The sequence below is a fragment of the Sebastes fasciatus genome, chromosome 20 (assembly GCF_043250625.1).
Source record: "Sebastes fasciatus isolate fSebFas1 chromosome 20, fSebFas1.pri, whole genome shotgun sequence".
In the NCBI taxonomy this organism is placed as follows: Eukaryota; Metazoa; Chordata; class Actinopteri; order Perciformes; family Sebastidae; genus Sebastes; species Sebastes fasciatus.
The window spans coordinates 24141214-24164551 of record NC_133814.1 but is presented as its reverse complement, the minus strand read 5'-3'; the positions used below and the strand labels follow the sequence as shown (position 1 = coordinate 24164551).

The following is a 23338-nucleotide window of genomic DNA, read 5'->3' as shown; positions in this document are numbered from 1 at the left end:
GTTCCGGATAGATGCTCAGTGAATCTGTGGAAACAACATTTATGGATTAATGGACTTCTCAAGCAGCTGAACCACGTGTCTCTAGGTGTCTCTCTGGGTGTCTCTGGGTCTCTCTGGGTGTCTCTGGGTCTCTCTGGGTGTCTCTGTGTCTCTTTGGACATATTTCCAGCTATTTCACTATGTGGGTATTCAGTGTTGCACATCAACACAAGTTGCTCCTTGTGTGGGCTAGAAGATTGCACCAGCCTGCATCCATCTCAAGAGTGGGCTCTCAGTTTGCCTCCCACCATGTCTCAGCTGGTCTCCTGTGTCCAGAGGACAGCAGCAGCAGCATCAACCCTGTGGTGAAGAGACCACGCAGGGTGTTCGGTGTCCAACACAAGCCTGATGGAAGGCAGAAACATGAGAGGTCAGCTCAGAGTAAAGCGTGGAAAAGTGAGATCCCAGTGGTGCAGAAGCCCAATCAGAGGTGGGGCGATGACAGCAGAGTGTCATCTGAACTCAGGAGACTGAGTCTGGAGGACTTCCCTGAAGAGAAGGAGAGGCTGATGGGACAGAAGTCAACGCAGGACTCCAAATCAGAGGACTACGAGGTTGTTTTTGGCATCGCCCCCTGTGTCTTGGCTCTCATACAGGGTAGAAGGAAGGCCCATAAACTGTTTGTAAAAGACGGCGAGGCCTCTCACAGGGAGTCTGTGTTAAAGGCGTGTGAGGAGGCTCATCGGCGAGGAGTACAAGTCCAGCGCGTCAGCAAGAGAGATCTGGACAAGATGTGCTCTGGGCGAGTACATCAAGGAGTATGTCTGCAAGCAAGTCCTCTGGGCTACCTCACCGAAGACAGAGCACCAAACAAAGGAGAAACCCCTCTGTGGCTCGTCCTGGAGCGAATTCAGGACCCGATGAATCTCGGCGCCATCCTGCGCTCGGCTTACTTCCTCGGTGTGGACAGAGTCGCCAGCAGTCTTCGCCACAGCTGTCCGTTGTCTCCAGTGGTCAGCAAGGCCAGCTCAGGGGTCATGGAGGTCATCGGGGTGTACGGGTATGAAAACCTTGAGGACATGCTGAAGTTGAAGGTGGCGCAGGGCTGGCAGGTGGTCGGCACGGTGGGAGCTGAAGCAGACGAGTCCCAGATTCCCGTCACCCAGTGTTCAGACTTCCACATGACTAAACCCACGGTGTTGTTGATGGGGGGTGAGGGGGAGGGATTGTCTCAGCAGCTGCTGTCTCTGTGCCAAACTCTTCTCACCATCCCAGCTGGCAGAGAGCTGTTCCCTGGTATCGAGTCCCTCAACGTCTCTGTGGCTTCAGGCATCCTGCTGCACTCTCTGCTGTCCACCAGGAAGTCCACCAGATGATGACCAACTTTAATATCTGCCTGCACCTAAACCAAAGATGCAAGGGAACATTGAACAACAAAATCACATGTTGAGGACGATGATATCTACTATAAGAAGTATTGTGTGTGTGTATCAAAGCTTGATGTATCTTCTTCCTCTGTACCATATAGCTCCATTAAAAACTAGGGTTGTCAATTGATTAAATTATTTAATCGTGATTAATAGCAAATTAATTGCACATTTTTTATCTGTTCAAAATGTACCTTAAATGGAGATTAATACTTAATACTCTTATCAACATGGGAGTGGAAAAATATGCTGCTTTATGTATATATTTATTACTGGAAATCAATTAACAACATAAAACAATGACAGATATTGTCCAGAAACCCTCACAGGTACTGCATTTAGCATAAAAAACATGCTCAAATCATAACATGGCAAACTGCAGCCCAACAGGCAACAACAGCTGTCAGTGTGTCAGTGTGCTGACTTGACTATGACTTGCCCCAAACTGTTTGTGATTATCATAAAGTGGGCATGTCTGTAAAGGGGCGATTTTTTATTTTTATTATTTGTATTATTATTACTATATACAGAGGTACAAACAGATCCATAGACGATAGAAAACAAAAAGAAGGCAAAAAATCACTACATTTACATTTTATAATGCCAGTTTGTGTTATATGCATCACAGATAAAGCAGAGATAAAAGGTAATAATTATTATATTTAAACAAGTTTAGGAAAATTAATTATAGTATATGTATAGCTCAATAAGGAATCTGGTTAATTATTAATGAATGACTTATGGAGAAGGGTTGGAATTAAATAAATGTGTACTTCTCACTCCTTTTCAAATATGTAAACCGAGGCATCAAGTGTTTGACAATTTCTTTTACTTATGTTTTTCTTTGTATGTAAATACTACTTTTTTTCTGGCTGTCCACTTGTTTGTATGTTCATTCTCGGATTTCAATTTTTAATTTTTTGTTATTTTACATGTTCGAAATAAATTTTTGAAATGAAATGAAACAAGCAAAAATAAATAAATAAATACATGAAATATAGTATTTTAATAACGTAAAGGTCTTAATAGCTTTTTTGTTTTTAACATTAGATAAGATGGTGCTATATTGTTTAAAGGGACTGTTTGTAAGAATCAGAAATGCTTGTTAACAGCGACACCTGTGGCCGTTAAGTCAACGAAAGTCAGCGTCGGGCTCGCACTACATAGACATAAACGAGCATCACTCAAAACGGAGACCGTGGTCGGAAAGAACAGGGGAGACAACGGCACACGGTCCGAGACGATAACGTTTCTTGCTGCGGAGCCCTGTCACTTCACAAGACACGGGAAACCTCTGTTGGTCTGGAGAAGCTGCAGCATTTATTTCTGCACAAATGTCCACTGTACATTTACTAGATATTCTCAGAGCTACGAAGTCTTCTGCAGTGCGTAGTGAGCGCGCATGCACGAAAGAGTGGAGCGAGCTGAGTGAAGGCAGGCAGAGGAGCAGAGGAGCAGAGGAGCAGAATATAGCAGAGACTCCGGCCCCGGAGACCAAAGCTACGGTCTCCAACACTGTTTAACAGACGGGCTTCACTAGATACAACTTTGCGGTTTTGGTGCTTCCGTGTAGTTTGTGTTGGAGTCTGAGTCTGAACAGCGTAGCAACACGCGAGCGTGCATGGTTCACTGACCCGGGTGATTTATGCGTGTAAGAAGTTACAAACAGTCCCTTTAAATTAATTCATAAAGTGTAGGAAAGTTGGCTTGGTTCCTGACCATGTTTCTTATGAATATTGAATTTTCCCAAAAATAATAAATAGTTGTACGATAAACAGCATAAAGTATTTTCTATTGACTAAAATATAGCATTACATTTTATTTTTTTTGTAAATAAAAATGCATTTCCTCCAGGTAATGTTTTTTTTCTTCTGTTTGAGCTGTGATATAAAAATAATAATAAAAAACAATGCCTTGATAACGACAGGAATAACTCCAGCCAGCCTCCACATGGAGGCAGTGTGCAGCAGCAGAGCAGTGGAGCAGCAGGCTGCTGACTGAGGAAGAAGAGCGGCTCACACAATGCCCTGCTCGGCTGACTGAAGGCTTGTCTCCCTGATTTCACCATAAATCTACAATTCAGTGGAAACTTGTGAAGCAGCAGCAGCAGCAGCAGCAGCAGCAGCGGAGCCCTGCTCTCTCTCTCCGTCTGCTATCTGCACTCTGGATTTAGTAGAGAATAAGAAACATCTTTGACACCGGAAACGTCGGCAACTTTAATCCTAAACATTGGATTACACCCAGCGAGGCTGCATGAAGGAGCTGCCCAGCCCGACGGGGGCTCGGCCGACACCCGAGGAAATCCAGCCCGAGGCTTCGATATCTGGGCCTTGATTTGTTGTTTTGTCTTCATGATGAAGGAGGCGGAACGAGAGAAGAGCTGCGGTTAAAGAAGCGACACATTCTCATTTAATGGACGATTAGTTCTAAAAAAAACATTTACTTCCTGTTTCCTTTGAAAAAAAAAGGTTCTTGCTTGATGCTAACAGCTGGACCGGCTAACGCTAGCTAGCTACAGAAGCTAACGCTACAGTGCTAGTTAACTACAGTGCTAACTAGCTACAGTGCTAACTAGCTACAGTGCTAACTAGCTACAGTGCTAACTGACTAGCTAGCTACAGTGCTAACTGACTAGCTAGCTACAGTGCTGGCTACAGTGCTAACTAGCTACAGTGCTAACTAGCTATAGTGCTAACTGACTAGCTAGCTACAGTGCTAACTAGCTACAGTGCTAACTGACTAGCTAACTACAGTGCTAACTGACTAGCTAGCTACAGTGCTAACTAGCAACAGTGCTAGCTACAGTGCTAACTAGCTACAGTGCTGGCTACAGTGCTAGCTAGCAACAGTGCTAGCTACAGTGCTAACTAGCTACAGTGCTAACTAGCTATAGTGCTAACTAGCTGTAGTGCTAACTAGCTCAGTGCTAACTAGCTGTAGTGCTAACTAGCTCCAGTGCTAACTAGCTCCAGTGCTAACTAGCTATAGTGCTAACTAGCTGTAGTGCTAACTAGCTCCAGTGCTAACTAGCTGTAGTGCTAACTAGCTACGGTGCTAACTAGCTCCAGTGCTAACTAGCTACAGTGCTAACTAGCTACAGTGCTAACTAGCTGTAGTGCTAACTAGCTCCAGTGCTAACTAGCTCCAGTGCTAACTACAGTGCTAACTAGCTACAGTGCTAACTAGCTGTAGTGCTAACTAGCTCCAGTGCTAACTAGCTTCATGCTAACGTTACGTCTTTTCTTCTGATGTGATTCTTTCGCTCATCAACATCTCGACAGGAGGAGAAACGTTTGTTCCTGTTGGCAGCAGGTTGTTAGTTAGTTAGCTTCATAGTAAACTGTCCGGTTTCTTCGTCAGTCTTTACCAGACACGCTGTAAGAATATAGTTTTATTCTTAAGTCTCCAGTCTGCTGATTATAAATATAGAGATGTATTGAGTTAGCCGTGGACATGCTAACCAAACAACACTGATGCTAACGTTAGCATTAGCATCAGTTTAACTCAACCGTGTTTTACTCCTTTAGATTGTGAGTAGCTGTTAACAGTTATAATTTAACATTAATATGATAATACTAGTCAAGACTACCGGCGTGTTAATGTCTGATATCTGGCGTATTGGCCTTTGCTAACTAACAAGCTAACTAACTAGCATCATTTTTGCTAATAAATTTGTCAGCGTGTGCAGAAAACTATGAAAATCCTCCCCGAGCAATGTTGAGTAATTAATCTAGTAATGTTTCTAGTTGGGATTTGACCTGCTTTATACTAGACTTCTCTTTTTGTTTTTGTTTACATGCGTATATAACTTTAATTTCTTTGCTAGCTAGCTTAATGTTAGCACTTCTCCCAGCTATGTCCTGACATTTAAAGTGGATTTAAATGTCAATATGTGGAGCTAAAGTTTGCAGATCAGATTCTTTGAAATGACACTAAAATTCCGCCGAAAGAAAGAAGGCTCTGATGCCGAGAGACTGTTGTCAGAGGAGGGTGAATAATAGCCACTGGTTCCATTAACATCAGCCATTTTAACACAGGAGGGCTGCCTGTGTGGTGGTGTTTTTATTTGGTGCCTTCCACCTGGACTTGATATTAAAGTGCCTTTTGGGTCTCACTGGAGCTACAAAAGGAGGATTGAACATGGAGGGTCCGAGCAGGAGCACTGGGTTCAGGCAGAGCCGACGGTCCCGGTCACAGAGAGACAGGGAGCGGCGGAGGAGGAGAGTGGACTTGGCCGAGCAGAGGGCCACATCCCTGTCCTCAGGCTCCGACAGGGAGGCTTGTGGTGGGACGAACAGTGGGGGGGTGCCGGTGGGTCCCGGTACCGGTACCGTACCCGGTGGGAGAGAATGCCGGCCCGGGTTCGGGAGACACAGGCCTCCACGCAGGAGGAAGAGAGAGTCGGTGTCCTGCGAGGAAGACATAATCGATGGCTTCGCTATTGCGAGCTTTGTCAGCTTGGAGGCACTGGAGGTGAATATGCTTCATGTTTACACCAAAGCTGTCATTCACCAAAACAGAATTTCATTTTTAAAACAAATTGATAAGATTGTTTATTTTTGTTTTATTTGTTTTGCACAATTTAAGACTATACAACATAATAAACAAATAAATAGCTTTATTGTCATTGTAATAAATACAACGAGATTCACAGTTGCCACTTCTGGTCAGTGCTTTAAAACAAATACTTGACAAGACTAAACGAGGCAGATAAAACACAGTTATAAAGTAAATACAACAGGTGAAACATATAACAGGTAAAACACACACAGTTATAAAGTAAATACAACAGGTAAAACATATAACAGGTAAAACACACACACAGTTATAAAGCAAATAAAACAGGTAAAGTAAATGTAATAAATAAATATAAACAGAAGTGTTACACTAGAAGTATAAAATATAAAAATAGATGTAATGTAAACAGAGGTAATTGCACTTGAAAATAGGTTGGGTAGATGTAATAAATAAAATGTAAACAAAGTTACACTTGAGGTGTATATTGCATCAAGGATATATTGCACAGATAGAGGTATTCACATTCAGTGTATTAATATTGCACAGACTTATTGTTTGTTCAGTGTCCGTATGGCCCAGGGAAAGAAACATTTCAGCAACAGGGCAATACAAAGTGCTTTACATAAACATTCAAGAACATTGCGACAAAGTGCAAAAGAACATTAAGACATAATTAAAACAGTTATAAAAACATTAAAGATTAGAAAATTAAAAAAAATAAAAACTACGATAGAAGCTAAAATGGAATATAACACAAGAGTAAAAGCTCTAGTGCAGTATAAGATCATTTTGGTTTAATAAAAGGCAGCAGCAAACTAGCAGCAGCCCCAGTCTAGGGGCATTGATGGCAAAGGCCCTGTCACCCTTAGTCACCAGCCTAGACCTGGGTACAACCAGTAGAGCCAAGTCAGAGGACCTCAGTTTACGCGGTGGCACATAGGGTGAAAGGAGCTCAATGATGTAGCTTGGTGCCAAACCATGCAGAGCTTTAAAAGTTAATAATAAAATCTTAAAATCAATTCTAAATTTGAGAGGCAACCAGTGAAGTGCAGCTAAAACCGGAGTGATGTGCTCACTCCAGATTGACTTCTTTGGTCCTCTTTACTCCTCTCCCATCACATCAAATCATGCCTTCTTCCCCTCCAGCTAAAGGTGTGAAAAAGCCTTCAGATTGAACTCCTCAACTCTTGACACTATTCTTCGCTTCATCCACTCAGGCCAACCCCAAACCCCAAGGCATCCCTCTGATGGGTTCTGGAGGGGCCTCAATTATTCATGTCCTAATTCAGTGAGGTGTTGATGAGCTGCCAAATGGCTTTTCAGACTAAGAAAGAAATAATAATCCACAAGAAATAATTTAAATGGGTATAATTAAATATTAATCAACAGCAGAGATTCTGTTGTTTAAGTACTTGGACCTTCAAATTAGGGGTGTAAGAAAATATCGAATATCGCGATATTATGTTTTGTGATACTGTATTGATTCTCAAAACATGATTGATTTTTATTTAATAGTTTACATGCAAGGATTAACTCAGTCAATACTTATTTCATTTGCAAATATATGCACCTTCTTAGTGTACGTGCCCTCTCAAAGTAGTGCTATGTTGGATGTTACAGGGACTGAGATAAATGCAGATCTCACTATTCTGATTACATACAAAAAGTAAACTTTATTTTACTTCGATTTTTACTTATATGGTGTTGTGTTCTTTCCGTTTTCCTAAAATTAGATTTAAATATATATATGCAATATATCACCTTGTTTACAGTATTGCAATAATTGTGACCCCTGTATCATGATACGTATCGCCAGATTCTTGCCAATACACATCCCTACTTCACATAATACTTTTCATTCTCTACTTTCTCAGCTTAGTTGTCAATCAATCAATCAATCAAGACAAGAAAGGACACTAATGTGGATTAAAAAATCTTCATTTGTTTAGTTTCCACCACGCATTTAGAGCTTCAATACCTCATGCATGTGGCACAATTGACAATCTGATGAAGAGAAAATAATCTATAATATTAATACTCTGCCTTCAGGGTGGTCTGAAGCCATTTGACTTCTGCATCAGGACAGGAAACCAAATAATTTGTCAGAAGGTTATGTAAAACTGCCTATTTACATGCACAGACAGTTCCACTAAGTCTCCTCCTGGGTAACTTGATTTTACAGTCAAATCCACCAGTGAATGCCAAGATTTCTGGTTGGTTAATATTTCTGAAATTGCTAATGGATAAAAGTAAACATACCAGTAAAAAAAAAAAATACAGTGTTTACTGCTGGAATGGGGCAATTTCCTTTTTCCGAATTTCTAACTTCCTGCTTGAATTTATTAACAGAAGTGACTGCCCGCAGTTATTCTGTAGAAAATCATTAATTTAAAAACAGACGAGCTGTGGCGGCCGTCATGTTGCGTTACCTGCACTTCAGTTTTATGTGTTCTTTATTAAAAATGCAGCTATCTATTTTAGCCGCTGTATTTTTTAACAACACAAACTAAGTAACTTTGAAGGATCCAACTGAACAGAGTAACGATGATTAGAGCTGCAACGATTAATCGATGAGTTGTCAACTATGAAGTTAGTCACCAACTATTTTGATAATCGATTAATCGGCTTGTGTAATTTTTTAAGAAACAAAAAGTTCAAATTCTGGTTTCGTTTCGTTTCCTCTGACAGTAAACTGAATATCTTTGAGTGGTTGACAAAACAAGACATTTGAGGATATCATCTTGGGCTTTGGGAAACACTGATCAACATTTTTCACCATTTTATTGACTAAACAACTAATCGATTAATCAATCGAAACAATCAACAATGAACATGATCATTAGTTGCAGCCCTAATGGCAGTATGTGGCAGTTTTAAAATTACATAGTCATTTTTTAATGCATCTAAATATGAACTGGATTTAAAACTCTACCGAGTAGTCGTGAAATATATAAAGCAACCTGTAATTCAGCTTGTAATGTCAAGATGTTATTTCATTGATATATGCATTGGAAATATCTTAATTCAAATCATGTTTCACAACAACTTTCAAGGTTTAAAGAAACTGTTTGTACGCAAACTCTTTTCATACTGTATAAGTCACTGGTTTTGGCGTGTGACTCTATATAGCTAAGCAACGCCTACTAGCAGCCTCTCATCACAGACTGGTTTTTCCTTTTTAAAATTATTTAATTTTAATTTTTGGGGCCCTGAAGAGGTAGTACTTTACAGTATTTCACCAGAAAAAAATAAAAAAATGATATTTTGTGTAGCAGAGATGCTTTTTCTTTCTCTTTCCTAACTTGTTTTATCATCTCAGATTTATCCTCTGACCCCCTGAGGTAGATAAGTGGAGATAAGTGATCAGAAAGATGGGAACCTGCAATGCACTCTAATACCACTGTCCTTTTGTGTGTTTTCATTGTGGACATTTGTCAGAAGTATTGATTAAACTCTACAGTAGTATTTTTAGGCTGTTAGTTTTAAATGACTACAATACAACCACAAATACCGTCTCAAAACACACCGTATAATTGAGTCTACACAGAAACAGCTGACGTCTCATGCAGGCTGTTGTATTGCATTACATCATTCTGGTGTTTCTATTTTTGCCACGCTCAGGGTAGAAAGTATGCAGAAATTAGGTCCGCCAGGACATTAATCAGTATGTAGCTAGCCTATGATCTTTGCCCTCCGGCATACACATTCATGCTTATTGCTGGACATGTAAACACTGATTTTTTTTTGTCTCTCCTTATCAGATGGACTGCTCTCTGAAGCCCAGTCAGCGCACTGATATGCTGGGAAGGAGGAACAAGGGGAAGAGAGGGCCGGAGGAGAATGGAGGAGGGCCGCTGTCCGAGCCGGAGGAAGGAGCCCCGCACAGCTACTCCAGCAGCTGCTGGAACAAGAGCAGAAATAAGAGGAGAAAGATAGAGGTGAATGTTTCTGTTTGAATCCACCTTCATCTTGTCATGTTAGATGTTGAGCTAATTCTTAATCAAATAGCAAATGTTTACATTTCTGTCGTGCCGCTTACCTGTTTATCCTGTCATTTATAATGAGCCAGTAAAACTGGTTGACAACACCTAACATTCAAGGGTGTTTGTGTTAATGAAACAGTGCAGGGTGATTCCTAACAAACCAGGAAATATTGTGTTATGTAATTTTATTATAACGTTTTAAAGCTGTAATTTATATACATATTCAAAACCTATTTTAAAATACTATATATAATTTTTTCTCTAGGGACACCCTTTGGAGACTGGCTATATTGTAAGTTTATTTTCTAATATTATAGTGAACATGATGTTCTGATGTATAAATGTCCTGCAACACAGTGAAAGCTCATCTAAAACTTTACATTGCCTTCTAATAGATGCAAATCTTAATTTATTTTCTGTGGTTGTCTTCTTTCAGTGTGACACTGAGAGTGATACAGGAGACAAGGTGTGTACCTTTACCATTACTTGAAAAACATTACACCGTATTTTTGATATTTAATAAGATATTAATTTGTTAGGTTGTATAATAGACTTAATAAGAAATAGCTGATTAATATGTTGAATTTGGAGTATAAATTAAATAAATATTTGTTTCTTATCCCCATTTAGGCCTCAGACAACGACATGGACCCAGTCTTCACAGTCAGTACGAGGAAAGGTACGAGATATTCATGAAACCTTGAACTGATGTGTCAGTCCTCACAAGCTGTACATTGATGTGATATGACACAAAATATCCGTTGTTTGGTATTCCATGGTGTGGGTTTAGTCAATAATGATAATTTTCCAATTTTCCTGACTTTCCTCGGGTCTATTTGGGACCAGCTCTGACTGCCCTTGGAATTTGGATTTGGTCTCTTTCTTTGAAAATGTATTTAGGTCTAAAATTTGGAACTGTGAATCCCTCAAACCTTAAGCACTAGTTCACATTTTGGGTTTGTGGTGTCCCTCTCTGTTGCATTTTCCCACCCTCACTGCTGTCACTCTGTGCTGTAATGTGCTGGAGATGTGCTGACTGATGTTCTCTTCTTTAGTTGTGGAGCCTGCCCCCTCAAACATGGGCACATCCATGGCCAAAATCTGCCCGCCTCTCCCGGCCCGTTGTGGCGGTGTCTCACGGTTGATGGTGACCCCGAGAGTATCCGGCCTGGAGCGAAGCCAGGAGAAAAGCTTGGAGCAGCATTTCCCAGAGCCTGTTTCTTCTTCTACCTCTTCCGCCCCCTTCTCTTGCCTGCCTTCCCCGGTCACAGCCCCGGGCACAGTCCCCCGGTCCAGCCCGTTCAACGGAAACGGCAGCCGCCACAACGGCAGCCCGCCACTCAACAAACCCAAACCCTTCCTCACTTTGCCTGGACGATCTCACTCCATCTACAACATCAACAGGTCTATAAATTATGAGCACCTTTTCATAATATTCTTTTTTGATTATATGAGTCCCTGCTGGCTTAATTCTTTTATTCATTATTTAAATGTTCTTTCTTCTCAGGAGCAACACCCCAGTCAAACCTCCCTCATCTGCTTCATCTGCGTCTTCCTCATCCTCCATGCGCCCCCCGACTCCCTCCACCAGTGTGCCCTACTCCAGGGGCTTAGGATCCTCAGGGCCCCACCGACCCCCATCCCGAGCCAGCTCTGGAGCCTTGTTCACGTCCTCACCTGGCCTTCCTCCCCCTCCACCTCTGCTACAAGGTCCTGGCCACTCCACAGCAGCAGGTACAGTCAACAGGAATGCTACTTTTCACTGCTGTTACAGTCTGTTTCAGCTGTTCATGGGAACACAATGAGTAATATGCGACTGAAATAAACCAAAACCAGACTTCCTCTGGCGGTTGTCTGGGTTCGTCTGGGGGGTTGAGGAAGTTGTATATTGATGAAATGAGGTCTGATCGCATCAGCACTGCAAATATAGCATTCTTTCTGTAAAACGGAGGCTGCATGTTATACTGTATGTTTTTGGAGTAGGGCTGTCAATCGTTTAGAATATTTAATCGCATGATTGTCCATAGTTGATTGCACATTTTTTATCTGTTCAAAATATACCTTTTTAAAGGGAGATTTGTCAAGTATTTAATACTTTTATCAACATTGGAGTGGAAAAATATGCTGCTTTATGCAAATGCATGTATATATTTATTATTGGACATCAATTAAAAACACTAAACAATGACAAATATTGTCCAGAAACCCTCACAGGTACTGCATTTAGCATAAAAATATGCTCAAACTAAAACATGGCAAACTGCAGCCCAACAGGCAACAACAGCTGTCAGTGTGCTGACTTGACTATGACTTGCTCAAAACTGCATGTGATTATCATAAAGTGGGCATGTCTGTAAAGGGGAGACTTGTGGGTACCCATAGAACCCATTTACATTCACATATCTTGAGGTCAGAGGTCAAGAGACCCCTTTGAAAATGGCCATGCCAGTTTTTCCTCACCAAAATGTAGCGCAAGTGTGGAGCGTTATTTAGCCTCCTTCCTGACAAGCGAGTATGACGTGGTTGGTACTAATAGATTCCTGAGGTTTTTTAGTTTCTTCTGATGTCAGTATCTTCACTCTGAGCCTGCTACAACATAAAAATCGCAAGTTGCGTTAATGCATTAAAGAAATTAGTTGTGTAACGAATTTGCGTTATCGCGTTAACTTTGAAAGCCCTAATCTGACTTGATAAATTGCACCATAAAAATCCCAAATGTGTGTTAAAAGCAGGCACAATAATGTAGTAATATTTGTCATTTTTATACTGAAATTAAAGAGCCAATCTGTTTTGATTTGTTTTATTTATTTTCTCCCTTTATTTCCCTCCACTGTAGACCAAGAATTGTTGCGTCAAAACTTAAACTCCCACTTCTTGAATTCACAAGAGCGCGAGGGCAGACGCAGCGTCCCAGGGGCTGAAAATAATGCAGCAGCTGCGGGCCGCTCCACTCCTGGTGGTCCATCGGCATCGAACTCCACACCGGGTCCATCGGGTCGGACGTCTCAGAACCAGACGAGCATCCCGCCTCTGGCCTTCCAGTTCCATCAGCACAACCACCAGCACCAACACACGCACACGCACCAACACTTCACGCCCTTCCTGCACCCCACAGCTACCGCGCCGCCTCTGGTGAGATGCTCTCTGTTGTTGTTGTTATGCCGAACATCTGTGTCGTACTTGAAATTCCTGTGTGGCTGGAATGTGGACTGTGTTCAGTTTTTTTTTTTTTTAATGTTTTAACCCACGCACTGCTTTTTTCTTTTTAGTTTGATAAGTATCTAAGCAAATCGGACGGACTGTACCGACACCCTGTGAGTACTTTGTGTAATCTTACAGATTATGTTGGTAGTGATAATTTACAGATTAATATATTAAATTATAAAGAGAATACATTTCAGATTCATCCTTTAACATTTGAAACAATAACTAGATTTAAAGTGTGCTAAACAAAATTTATTTTATCAACTTGTTCAGTGGTCACTAAGCCGTATGTATATATGTGTGTGTGTGTCATGGTAGTTCTTCCCACATTACCAGCCGCCCTCAGTGCCGAGTATCCAGCCTGTGATTCCTCCCACTGGGCCTTTCAGCTCCTTACAAGGAGCATTTCAGCCAAAGGTGAGAAAAACTCTCTACATCTTTTGTGTTAAATATTCCTGTGTAGCCACTAGATGTCATGTTGTCAGGGGAAATCTCACATTACCTGATGTAATTATACTCGACATTGGCAGGAGAGACCGTTCAGTTAATTTGATCACCCACACTGCAAGAACACTGATGAAAATATGAAGCGTGTTTGATAACAAATAGGACTTCCCAGACAATGTTGGAAGCACTGGAGGGTAATTTAGCATTGACCCTCTCACAGCACAGAAGCTTCATAAGGACTCTTTTGTAAACTCTTAACCTTAAAGATAGGGTCGACGATGTTGGAAAGCTAGCATAATTTGAAAGTAGCATCGCCTCAGGAGCTCCGACTAAACCCCCTCTCCCCTTGGGGCTCCTTCCAAAGCAACGCCCCCCCCCCCCCACACACAAATGCACGAGCATCGCCGCATCGTAACTACTTCACAGACACAGAACGGAGAGAGGACCTCAACTCAACAACGCTACCTCATGACAAGTAACTGCGGCAGTGCTACTGCAGGGCTGAGTTTTCTCTTCCGTTCTCCAGTAAACGTGTGGCGGCGATGCGCTTTGAGTTCAGGCTGGTGCACGCCAAGGGTAGAGTACGAGCATGGAGGCATCCGATTGGTTCTTTCCAAGCGAACCGCGAGGCAGTGATTGGTAGACGTTTTTACAGGATTACAGCAGCTACAGATGACGCCTCTTTTCCGGTCCTTTTTCAGAACTCATCAGTAATTGATCGCTGTCGGGGTGTAAAGACCATTTCAACCAATATAACAAATAGTGTAGACTGGAGAACATCGTCAACACCGACACCGTACGATTCTAGCCCGTTTCTGGCCCGAATTTTTAGCCACACGACTCATTTTAGAGTCGGACCGTAATTCAGCTTCGTCTGGCGTCATTTGGCGTGCAGTGTACGGGGGAAGGGGGGGACCGAGGACGAATCAACTCCTCCCAACCGGCCGTCGGACAGTCGGATGAAACTCTGACATGTCAGAAATTTTGGTTGACCGTCCACAGAGCAACGAGCCGATTCCCCAACGTCAGTTTTTTTGGAGGAAAATTAATCATTTAGATGAATCGACTAATCAGTAAAATAGTCAATAGTTTATAGATCGAGGGAAAAGTAGGTTGTATAGGTCATGGCTCATGTGTTGTGTTGGCTGTGTGTGTGTGACAGCCTCTTGTCCCTCAGGGAGCGGGTCCTGATATATCTTCACGACTCGGGGTTGTGCCTCACCACCTGCAGCCCAAAGACCCCAGGGTAAGGACAACATCATGCTTACTTAGACAGATATCCTCCCTTTTTGTTTGCATTAGGTCTGTATAGATGTGGACAACCAAAGGTTAGGCTAGGATGTGCTGCAACATGGGCCTAGTCAGTGCAGTAAAGAGTGCAAAACTACTTCCTGATAAAAAGTGAGATATGTGGATTAAAAGTGGTTTTACACTTCTGTTTTCTTGTAGCTAACTGATCCATTTGGGACATCGTTGAGAATCAGTAATGTAAGCAAAAACAGATGTTTTTGAATCCCTTGGCTCCTTAAAACCTTCAGCCTGTTTTTACTTTCTCACTGCTTCACTCACTCTTTGCACTAATCTCACTTGTAATCTTGACTGCTACTGATCTATTCTCTGCCCTTGCACACCCAGTTAGATATTTCAGAAGCCAGACATTACCCCGTGTATGATGTACATGGTTGTTCTCTCCCCCTGTGATTTTCTTGTATCCTTGCTTATGCGTTTTTCACTGACTTTTTAAAAATATATTCCCTTATAATGAGCTCTAGCGGGTATCCTTATCTCCAGCTGGAAAACACCAACCTTGTGTTCCGGCTGAACGAGATATTTGTGAACAACAGGAAGATCATCTGACTCTGTGCAAAGGCTTTAAAGGTGTACATGCAAGATTCATAGAATAACAAAGTAAACCCCTGTGATTTCTTTTTTGTGCTGTGCAGAAACCAGGGAAGTGGTGTGCTATGCATGTGTATGTGGCCTGGATGATTCTGAGCCATCAGAAAAAAGTGAAGGTATGTGTTTCTTTATTGAAATCATGTGTTGTAATCTCCCAAATAGTAAATTGAATTGAATTGTATTGAATATTGAAATGGAAATCCCTTTTAAATGCCTGTTCTACTCGCCTCTTTCAGCTGATGCAGGCTGATCCTCACAAGTTGGACTTCCGTAGTGACCTGCTGGCCCGTCTTCCTGGAGCCGGGGGACTGGGCCCCATGGGGCCCATGGGAGGAGCCATGCCTCCCACTCATGACCTAACCAGACCTCCCAGTCTGTTCTCAGCTGCAGGTGCATTTATAAACATTTATTTTCTCTTAAGAACAGCTGACAGAATGTGAATTTATTGTTGATTTGGCAACTTAAAGTTGTGTAATGTACTGGGATAGTTTTTCTTCAGTGTTTCACATCTGCACACATGATTTTGACTGAATTCTTAAAGGGTTTTTGGTTTTTATATCATTCTGTAGCTTCCCAGTGGTGTTCCTTATGTGTTCAAATCCAAACATTCAAATTTGTCAAAGTATGTTTTAGCATCAAAATGATATTTTGTCAAGCCCTTCTAAAAATGTTTTCCCACGTGACCTGACGTAGGCTTCTGCATAATGATGCTGCTACATGTACAGTACATATACATCCTTATAGTCAGTGTATTAACATTACATACAGTAACTTAGAAGGCGGTCGGCATGCTCCCAGTTTGGAGAAGCAGACAGGAGTACCGGCACTAAAGTTAAGCAATGTACAGCTGTGGACGCTACATTAGTTCAGATCAGAAAGTCACACAATAACACAAACAGACTAACTGATAGATGCAGTGGTAGACCAGCAACTCCTGTGTTCTGCGAGGTAAAATGACTTTTTGTAAATGGAGTCTGGTCTGTGGCTTTCAAGACAGCGATATAATGCTTCAGTTCCCCGTCGGAAAGAGCTGTCTGACAGCGTGGTGAAGCAGTGAAAAGGAAACATTTAGTTTTCGGTGGCTAAAATAAGTTTTTCTGTTGCTCCCGTCCACAGCCGCTTTACCTCGCCGTCAGACAGCCCTTTGAACTGAAGCCGTTATATCGCTCTCTCCACAGCCACCAGACTACATTCACAAAAGCAGTACTTTTACTGCTTACTTTGATATCCTACGTCACTAACGGCTGAGTGGGCTTTTCCATTTAAGAAAAAAAAAAGGGAGCAGAACGCAGATGGACTCGCCCTTTTAAAGAACTCATAAATTCCTTCTCTTACCACCTGTCAGTATTTGCATTTTGATTTATTCCGTCCTCCCGTCCCTGAGGTTTGACAGCATTGCAATGTTGAGTCACGGCATGAAGTCTACGAGTAGCTCGATGCACTTGATTTGATGAATGGTGACATTTCTTTTTCTTTTACTACTACTTCTTTCCCTCAGGGGCAGTCAATCCGTCCTCCGCTCCTTTCATCTCTCCATCAACGCCCCACACCTCTTTCCTCGCACCAACTGCACACTTGGGTAAGAGCGACTTCAAAAGGCACATCTGTATGCTACTTGTACACCACGAACAACGTCTGTCACTTTCATTCACCCACTCCACATTTTACTTTGACCTTGACCTTTCATGAAAGAATGTAAATCAAGTTTCCATTACCGTTGTGTTGTTGTTGTTCTTCGTCTGACTGGAGAAGTTTCAGCACCGCTTAAAGCCTGTGTAGAAATGAGTGTTCGTATCATCACAGTATTTCTGACGTTTACCTGTGTTTTAGATCCGTATGGCCGATCCCCACCCTTTACCCCACTGGGAGCCCTTGGTTCTGGTGCCTTTGGAGGACTTGGCAGTCCAACACTGGGTCAGTTTCACAGCATCTCAACTCTTAAAACACAAGTCTTAAAGGATAGGTTCGAAACAATCCTCACAAAGTTCACTGGTTGCCTTCAATTTAGTCAAAGGATAGAACGTGTGTGTGGGCGGAAAACAATTAGTCCTCTCACCCACGTAGTGCAATATTTAATGTTTTTATAAATTCATAAATCGGTAACACATCCGTCTGAGTGGGTGACTATCGTAAGAAGAATAAATTGGCACATTTACTGTGATTGGAGAAGCTCTCCGTAATCTGCTAATGAATAATTATGATGAGCTTGTTGCAGCTTGTCGAGTTGCACCTTTGCTGCTCGATGTCGGCAATCAAGTTTGTTCAAAACAGAGCCGGAGCACAGAAAGCAATGCATTTTCATATTACGACTTTTTTGATTAACTACTGATCTCTAAGCATGAGATCAGTAGTTAATGCATTCTTTCCATAGACGCTTCCACAGTAAATCTGACATTTCTGTTTAGAACTCTGACTATTAAAATAGCAAAAGAAGATGAAGTGTTAATATCATGAAGGACAGTCTGTAAACACCGGGAAATAAAATGTGTAAAGAAGTCGAATAAAGAAGATTATTGTGAGAGTAGCATGGTAAAGGGAAGGGATTACTCCAATTTGATGCTTCCTCTACTGTATTACACTCAGCAGCTAATCTGCTAATGTGGTTTGGGTTGTAAAGCTAACTGTTAGCAGTATTGAAAACAGGAACTGGGAGAGGTGGCTGCTTCTGTTAGTTTCATTAGAGAGACGTATCATTGTACTGGTTATATGTTCCTCTATTATCAACGGATAATTCACAGAGAGAAGGATGCAGATATTGTATTGTGAGTGTTTCTTGTGACGGTGCAGTAGTTCATGGTATATATATTTTGTGAGGAACTGAGATCTGGTTCTGATAAGTCCACGGTCATAAATGTATGTCAGAGTGTTAAAACACAGCCTTCCTGCTTTTACTACTACCAGCGCAGCTTTGATCCAGGCCTGGGTATTGTTTGATTTATTTTTTTTAAATCCTTTTGCCAGTTTTAAGTATGTTTTCTGTGGTGTATAATCATCTGAAAAATTTTGTTTTCGTTACCTTAGAATGAGACATTTACATCTACATAGGGAGCAGGTTCTCTTCACGGAGCCGGCCACCAAGTTTCTACAGCAGCCCAGAACAGACAAACCAAACACTGGCTCTAGATAGGGACATTTGCATTTTCACGTCAGCTACCGTAGTTCTCCTACACGCTTGGCACACGGGCGAATCCAAATCCTACACACTGCTCCTTTTAAAGTTCCCATTGGCATTTGAGTAATCGCCTTTCTTTCTTTTTTAATGTGTAGTTTCTTGCCATATTATCTCCATTATTGATTGCAGAACTGTGACTTGATAATCATGCTCACCAGGATAATATCGGACGCTAACAACAAAGCCTGATGTTTATACTATAATACTTAATTTTAAAGTTTTACATCGCTTCTACTGTACTCTCTTTTATTCATATGTTTTCTAACAAAGAATACGTGTTTTTGTCCGCAGCAGGATCTGTTTTTGGCCCCAAAGATTCACCAGCTAATGTGGTTGGAGGCCTGTCCAACCCCAACCATCACGACCCATGGAACCGTCTACACGGCGGCCCGTCTGGGTTCGCTCCCGGCCCCAGCTGGGCTAAAGGACCGGACAAGCGGGACGAGAGGGATCGAGCGAAGGACGTGGAGAGGAGAGACATCCCCCACATCAAGGATGAAAAGGACAGGTATGACATTCAGCTGATTTCAACACTGGCTTTAATTTTAAAGGAAGAGCTTGGATTTTATTTATTTTTTTGACATACGGTGGTATTAGTAGGCAATAAGTACCCACATAAACACCATGCATTCCTGTGATCACAGATCCCCCAGTGAGATAGGGACCTGTCAGTAGCTTGCCGCGAAGAAGGCAATATAATGCTCCAAAGTTGTGCTAAATTTTAGCGAAGAAAAACTGGCATGGCCATTTTCAAAGGGGTTCTATGACCTCTGACCTCCACTCCCATGTTGTTAAGAGTGTTAAATACTTTAATAATCTCCCTTTAAGGTACATTTTGTCGTGGACCATCGTGCGATTAAATATTTTAATTGATGGACAGCCCTACTTAGAACCATTTGTTGACAAATTCAAGAGTGATACTATTGTTTATCATTGCGGCCAGTTACGCTTGTATTATAAATCCATTTTTTAAATACTGTATATGAATTTATAACTGCCACACAATTCACTGGTAAAAACTGTAGTTAAAGTGATAAATATAAGGATGGGTATGAATGATTTCCGTTATGTAACTGTTGTTTACATTATGTTTTGCAGAGACAATATGCTGTATGGCCGACAACCTGTGAGAATGTCTCCAGTCGCCCCTCCCTTCAAGGCCCGCAGTAGCACCCCGGTCTCCCACATTAACGGCCACAGCAGCGCCCAGGGGGGCAGCACCGGGCCCATTGAGGACCTGACACGCAGCTTAAGTAGAGACCGAGACCGCGAGCGGGACAGAGATGGGGACAAGAGGCCGCAGCCGACAGTGTCTTCACGGGGACCTCCTTCATCTTTAGTAGCAGACAGGGACAGACCACGGTCTTCCTCATCTTCTGTGCTCACCACTCCCCCGCCCTCCAACCGCTCAGCACCGTCTCCCATGGACCTTTACCCCCGCCCGATGGCCCCGACAGCACATAACCTCCACAACGAGCCCTCGCACTCCCAAAGAGACGGTAACCTCCCTTCTTCCTCCGCAGCTTCTGCCTCTGTCACTTCTTTGCCTCAGGCCAAGAAGTCTGACCGGACCACAACGCCTGTCTCCAAACCTCCCATGCTTCTCCCGCCAGTCAAAGTCAAAGAGGAGCGGAAAGAGGAGCCGGAGCACATCCCCATCACCCACCCTCCCCCAGCACCCAACCACAGCTTTGAACGCCCCAACAGCCATCCACACCACCATCGCTCTGGCACCCCTTCCTCTTCCTCCCTATCACTGACTCCCACTCCCGGTGTTCCCCACATGATACCCAATCAGAACCCGCCTTCCCACCAACACCTTTCCCTGCTGGACCGCTCCAGGGCCATTGAAGCGTATCTGGGCACAGGTGCTGCAGGTTTGGTGATGGGTCCAGGAGGAGACCGTTTCCACCATGGTCCAGGCCAAGGACCATCACACGGTCCACACGGTCCACACAGCTTCACATGGGACCCCTGGAGGGAGCTGGCGGCTCAGCAGCAACATCAGCATCGTAGGGAGGCTTTGGCACTTCGGGCAGACCCTCACCTAGCCCTGCGATCCGATCCACATCTGGCACGACTGCTCCAGCATCAGCGCCTTATGGAGGCAGAGAGGGCTGCGGCTGTAGCAGCTGCAGCCAACCCTCACCACCCTCCGACATCTACCTCTGCCTCCAACTCTGCTGTCCGCCAGGAGTTCAGCCTCATGGCCCATCACTTTGACCGCCCTCATCACCTTGGACCGGGAGGAGGGCTGATCGATGAGGAGCAGCGTGCCCAGATCCTGAGGGAAGACTTTGAGCGGGCTCGCTACTATGGGATGCACCCACACATCCCCGCTGGCGCTCACCTCTCAGGCCCTTCGCATGCTGCTACTGCCGCTCACCTGGAGCAGCTCCACCCTGGCCTTCTCGCCCACTCGCTCCCCCACGGAGCTCATCCTTCCCAGCACCACCACGCTGGCCTCTTCGCCCGCCTAGGCCATCTAAACCCACACCACGTGCCCAACGGCATCCTGACAAAGACCCCCGCAGGCTTGGTGGGAGCTCTGGCAGTTGGGGCGCCGCCTCCGCTCATTCCGTCCATCACCAGCCGGTCGTCCACACCACCCCGCAGACACGTAGGGCCGGCCGAGCTGGCACTGTACAACGCCCACAAAGACGGAGAGTCCAGATAGTACAGGGACAACACTGGAGGAGATTAAGGGAAATGTCAGGATCACTGTGCTGCTCTCAACCTGCCCCCTTTTTCCTCTTGCAGACTACTAAACCCTCTCAGTTACACAAAACCAGCTCCAGTCCACCCCTGAAAAAAGGGGGTAACCATGACTGGCTGGAGGTGATGGAAGGGAGGGAAATGCAAGACTCATCAGTGTGACTTGGAATATGCGCAATGGTTCTATCAGTGCAATTTAAAGGTACATGGTTTCTGTGCATCCTTGGTGTATTTTTTATTTTATACTGGCGGTTGGTTATTACAGTAGTCCATTTTGAAAAGCTGTAGGAAAGGCAGAGGACAGTTTTCTTTCATATTTCAGGTGAATTATGATCCATGCTTTTCAGCAAGCCTTTTCCAGGTGGATTGGACTTCCAGAGGGATGTACACTGTGAAAACACGTCAAAGGGTTCATCCTCAACTTGGTTAACTCATGGGATATTATTATTATAAAGCCTTCCTCTACATAAATCAACCCTGATTAGGTATTGTGGACGAGGGTCTTTTAGAAATAGTGGTAAAAAGTGGTGCTTTCTGTTCTGTCTGTGCGTCTTCGTCCTTGTGGAAAGACAGATTACTGATGAGACCATTTTTTTTTAAATGAAGATCAGTAAGCATCGCACCTCCTGCTTTACCCAAAAATCTAAACCCCTCAGCTTCACTGATAATGAGATTTTTATGGCTTTTTTTTGGTTGTTTTCAAAGGATGAAATGAACTGTGCTACACTGTGTGAGTGAACACAGTGATTTTTAGAGCTTCCTGTAACTGTTTCCCACTCTCCTCTTGACTATATGAGCAGGACCAGATTATAGTAGTCTAGAGAAAATTGCCTTTGTAATTATTATTCTTAACATTAATTATCTTCTATAATAATAAATATATTCACTGTTATGTTATTTGTCTTTGTTTCGGGTATCAACCAGTACTCTCTCCCCCAGGTAGTAATCTGTTTTCAAGTCATGCAGTGGACAAGAGCAGAGGGCTTGCGTCACAGAAAAACTGTTTGTGAACATTAAGCCGTCTCCATTGCGACCTCTGGGCCTCTTCAAGGATCTCATCTACGACTTTATTACGCTGAGAGGGAGGTTTGCCTGTGTGTCATTGGTTGTGTGTTATATCCATTTGGGACTATGGGAGCCTTGTACATTGAACTGTCGAGTTGTTTCATCAATAAAAATAAGTTATATACATGGATAAGTGGGACATCTGCTGAAGAACTGAATAATAAAAAAAAATATAAGGACTTGTGTCAGAAGACAACTAGACAGTGGGTATCCTGAGAGGGAAAAGACTGGGTCGATTATTTTAATATGACCATTTTATACCTTTCAAACCCCTCCCCTAGAGACCACAAAGATTAATTATTAAATGAATTGTTGTTTACTCTGTTGTGTGGGTCTTTTGTTCAGTCGTTTCTTATTATTAGGACAGCAACTGTTTTCATTACTGATTTATCTGCCAATTATTCTTCTTTAATTGGTGTATAAACTCAGAAAATTAAGATTTCAAAATCCCAAAAGTATTAAGTTTAACATCAGAAACGACCAGCATATATTTACATTTTAGTAGTGAATTTTGGGCCTTATTAAAAGATTGCTGATTAATTTTCTGCCAATGAATTATGTTTAATATCTCAGCTAAACCACTTCTTCACGCAGTCTGACAGAGTATCACTGCCACTTGAATTTACCATCTATTATCTCTATTATCCAAACAAACCAAAAGGGAATTCTGAAGCACCTCTCATATTAATAATCCTGCATTTAAAGGGCATGAGCAGCAAAGTACTCCACTTTCTCTAGGATTTCTCTAAAGTAAGGAAGTCTTACATACGTATTATAGCCATGACTCAAATGTCCAGGTACTTTAATCATACATTTATAAAAAAACAAAACTTGTAGCTAGTGGTGGAAAGTAAATTTACTCAAGTGCTGCAAATTTGAGGTACTTGCACTTCACTTGAGTCTTTTCTTTTCATGCTACTTTCTACTTC

At 42.7% G+C, this 23338-nt stretch overlaps 2 protein-coding genes across 8 annotated transcripts; both read left to right on the top strand.

The window, feature by feature from the left end:
• The first annotated feature begins 65 nt into the window (after nt 1-65).
• Nucleotides 66-1436, top strand: mrm1 (mitochondrial rRNA methyltransferase 1 homolog (S. cerevisiae)). Its single transcript, XM_074620147.1, has one exon. The coding sequence runs from the start codon at nt 180-182 to the stop codon at nt 1353-1355; it is 1176 nt and encodes a 391-aa protein (XP_074476248.1). The 5' UTR covers nt 66-179; the 3' UTR covers nt 1356-1436.
• Nucleotides 1437-3426: 1990 nt separating this feature from the next.
• On the top strand, nt 3427-22728 carry fbrs (fibrosin). 7 transcript variants are annotated; one of them, XM_074620135.1, is made up of 19 exons: nt 3427-4298; nt 4501-5879; nt 9686-9862; nt 10173-10199; nt 10344-10373; nt 10538-10586; nt 10963-11311; nt 11415-11641; nt 12744-13039; nt 13177-13221; nt 13430-13528; nt 14721-14804; nt 15008-15046; nt 15502-15573; nt 15694-15847; nt 16956-17036; nt 17288-17371; nt 18921-19137; nt 19728-22728. In XM_074620135.1, exons 2-19 carry the CDS (start codon nt 5547-5549, stop codon nt 21304-21306), a joined length of 3942 nt encoding a protein of 1313 aa, XP_074476236.1. In that variant the 5' UTR covers nt 3427-4298; nt 4501-5546; the 3' UTR covers nt 21307-22728. The 7 variants fall into 7 exon arrangements, with proteins under 7 accessions (XP_074476236.1, XP_074476240.1, XP_074476238.1 ...); XM_074620137.1 differs by having other exon boundaries at nt 4200-5879; nt 14736-14804; XM_074620136.1 differs by having other exon boundaries at nt 4200-5879; nt 18924-19137.
• The last annotated feature ends 610 nt before the right edge of the window (nt 22729-23338 follow it).

Coding starts and splice junctions, on each gene's coding strand:
- mrm1 (XM_074620147.1), top strand. CDS start 180: ATGTGGGTATTCAGTGTTGCACATCAACACAAGTTGCTCCTTGTGTGG.
- fbrs (XM_074620135.1), top strand. CDS start 5,547: ATGGAGGGTCCGAGCAGGAGCACTGGGTTCAGGCAGAGCCGACGGTCC. Junction 10,587..10,962: donor CACAGTCAGTACGAGGAAAG/GTACGAGATATT, acceptor TCTCTTCTTTAG/TTGTGGAGCCTGCCCCCTCA. Junction 17,037..17,287: donor CGCACCAACTGCACACTTGG/GTAAGAGCGACT, acceptor CCTGTGTTTTAG/ATCCGTATGGCCGATCCCCA.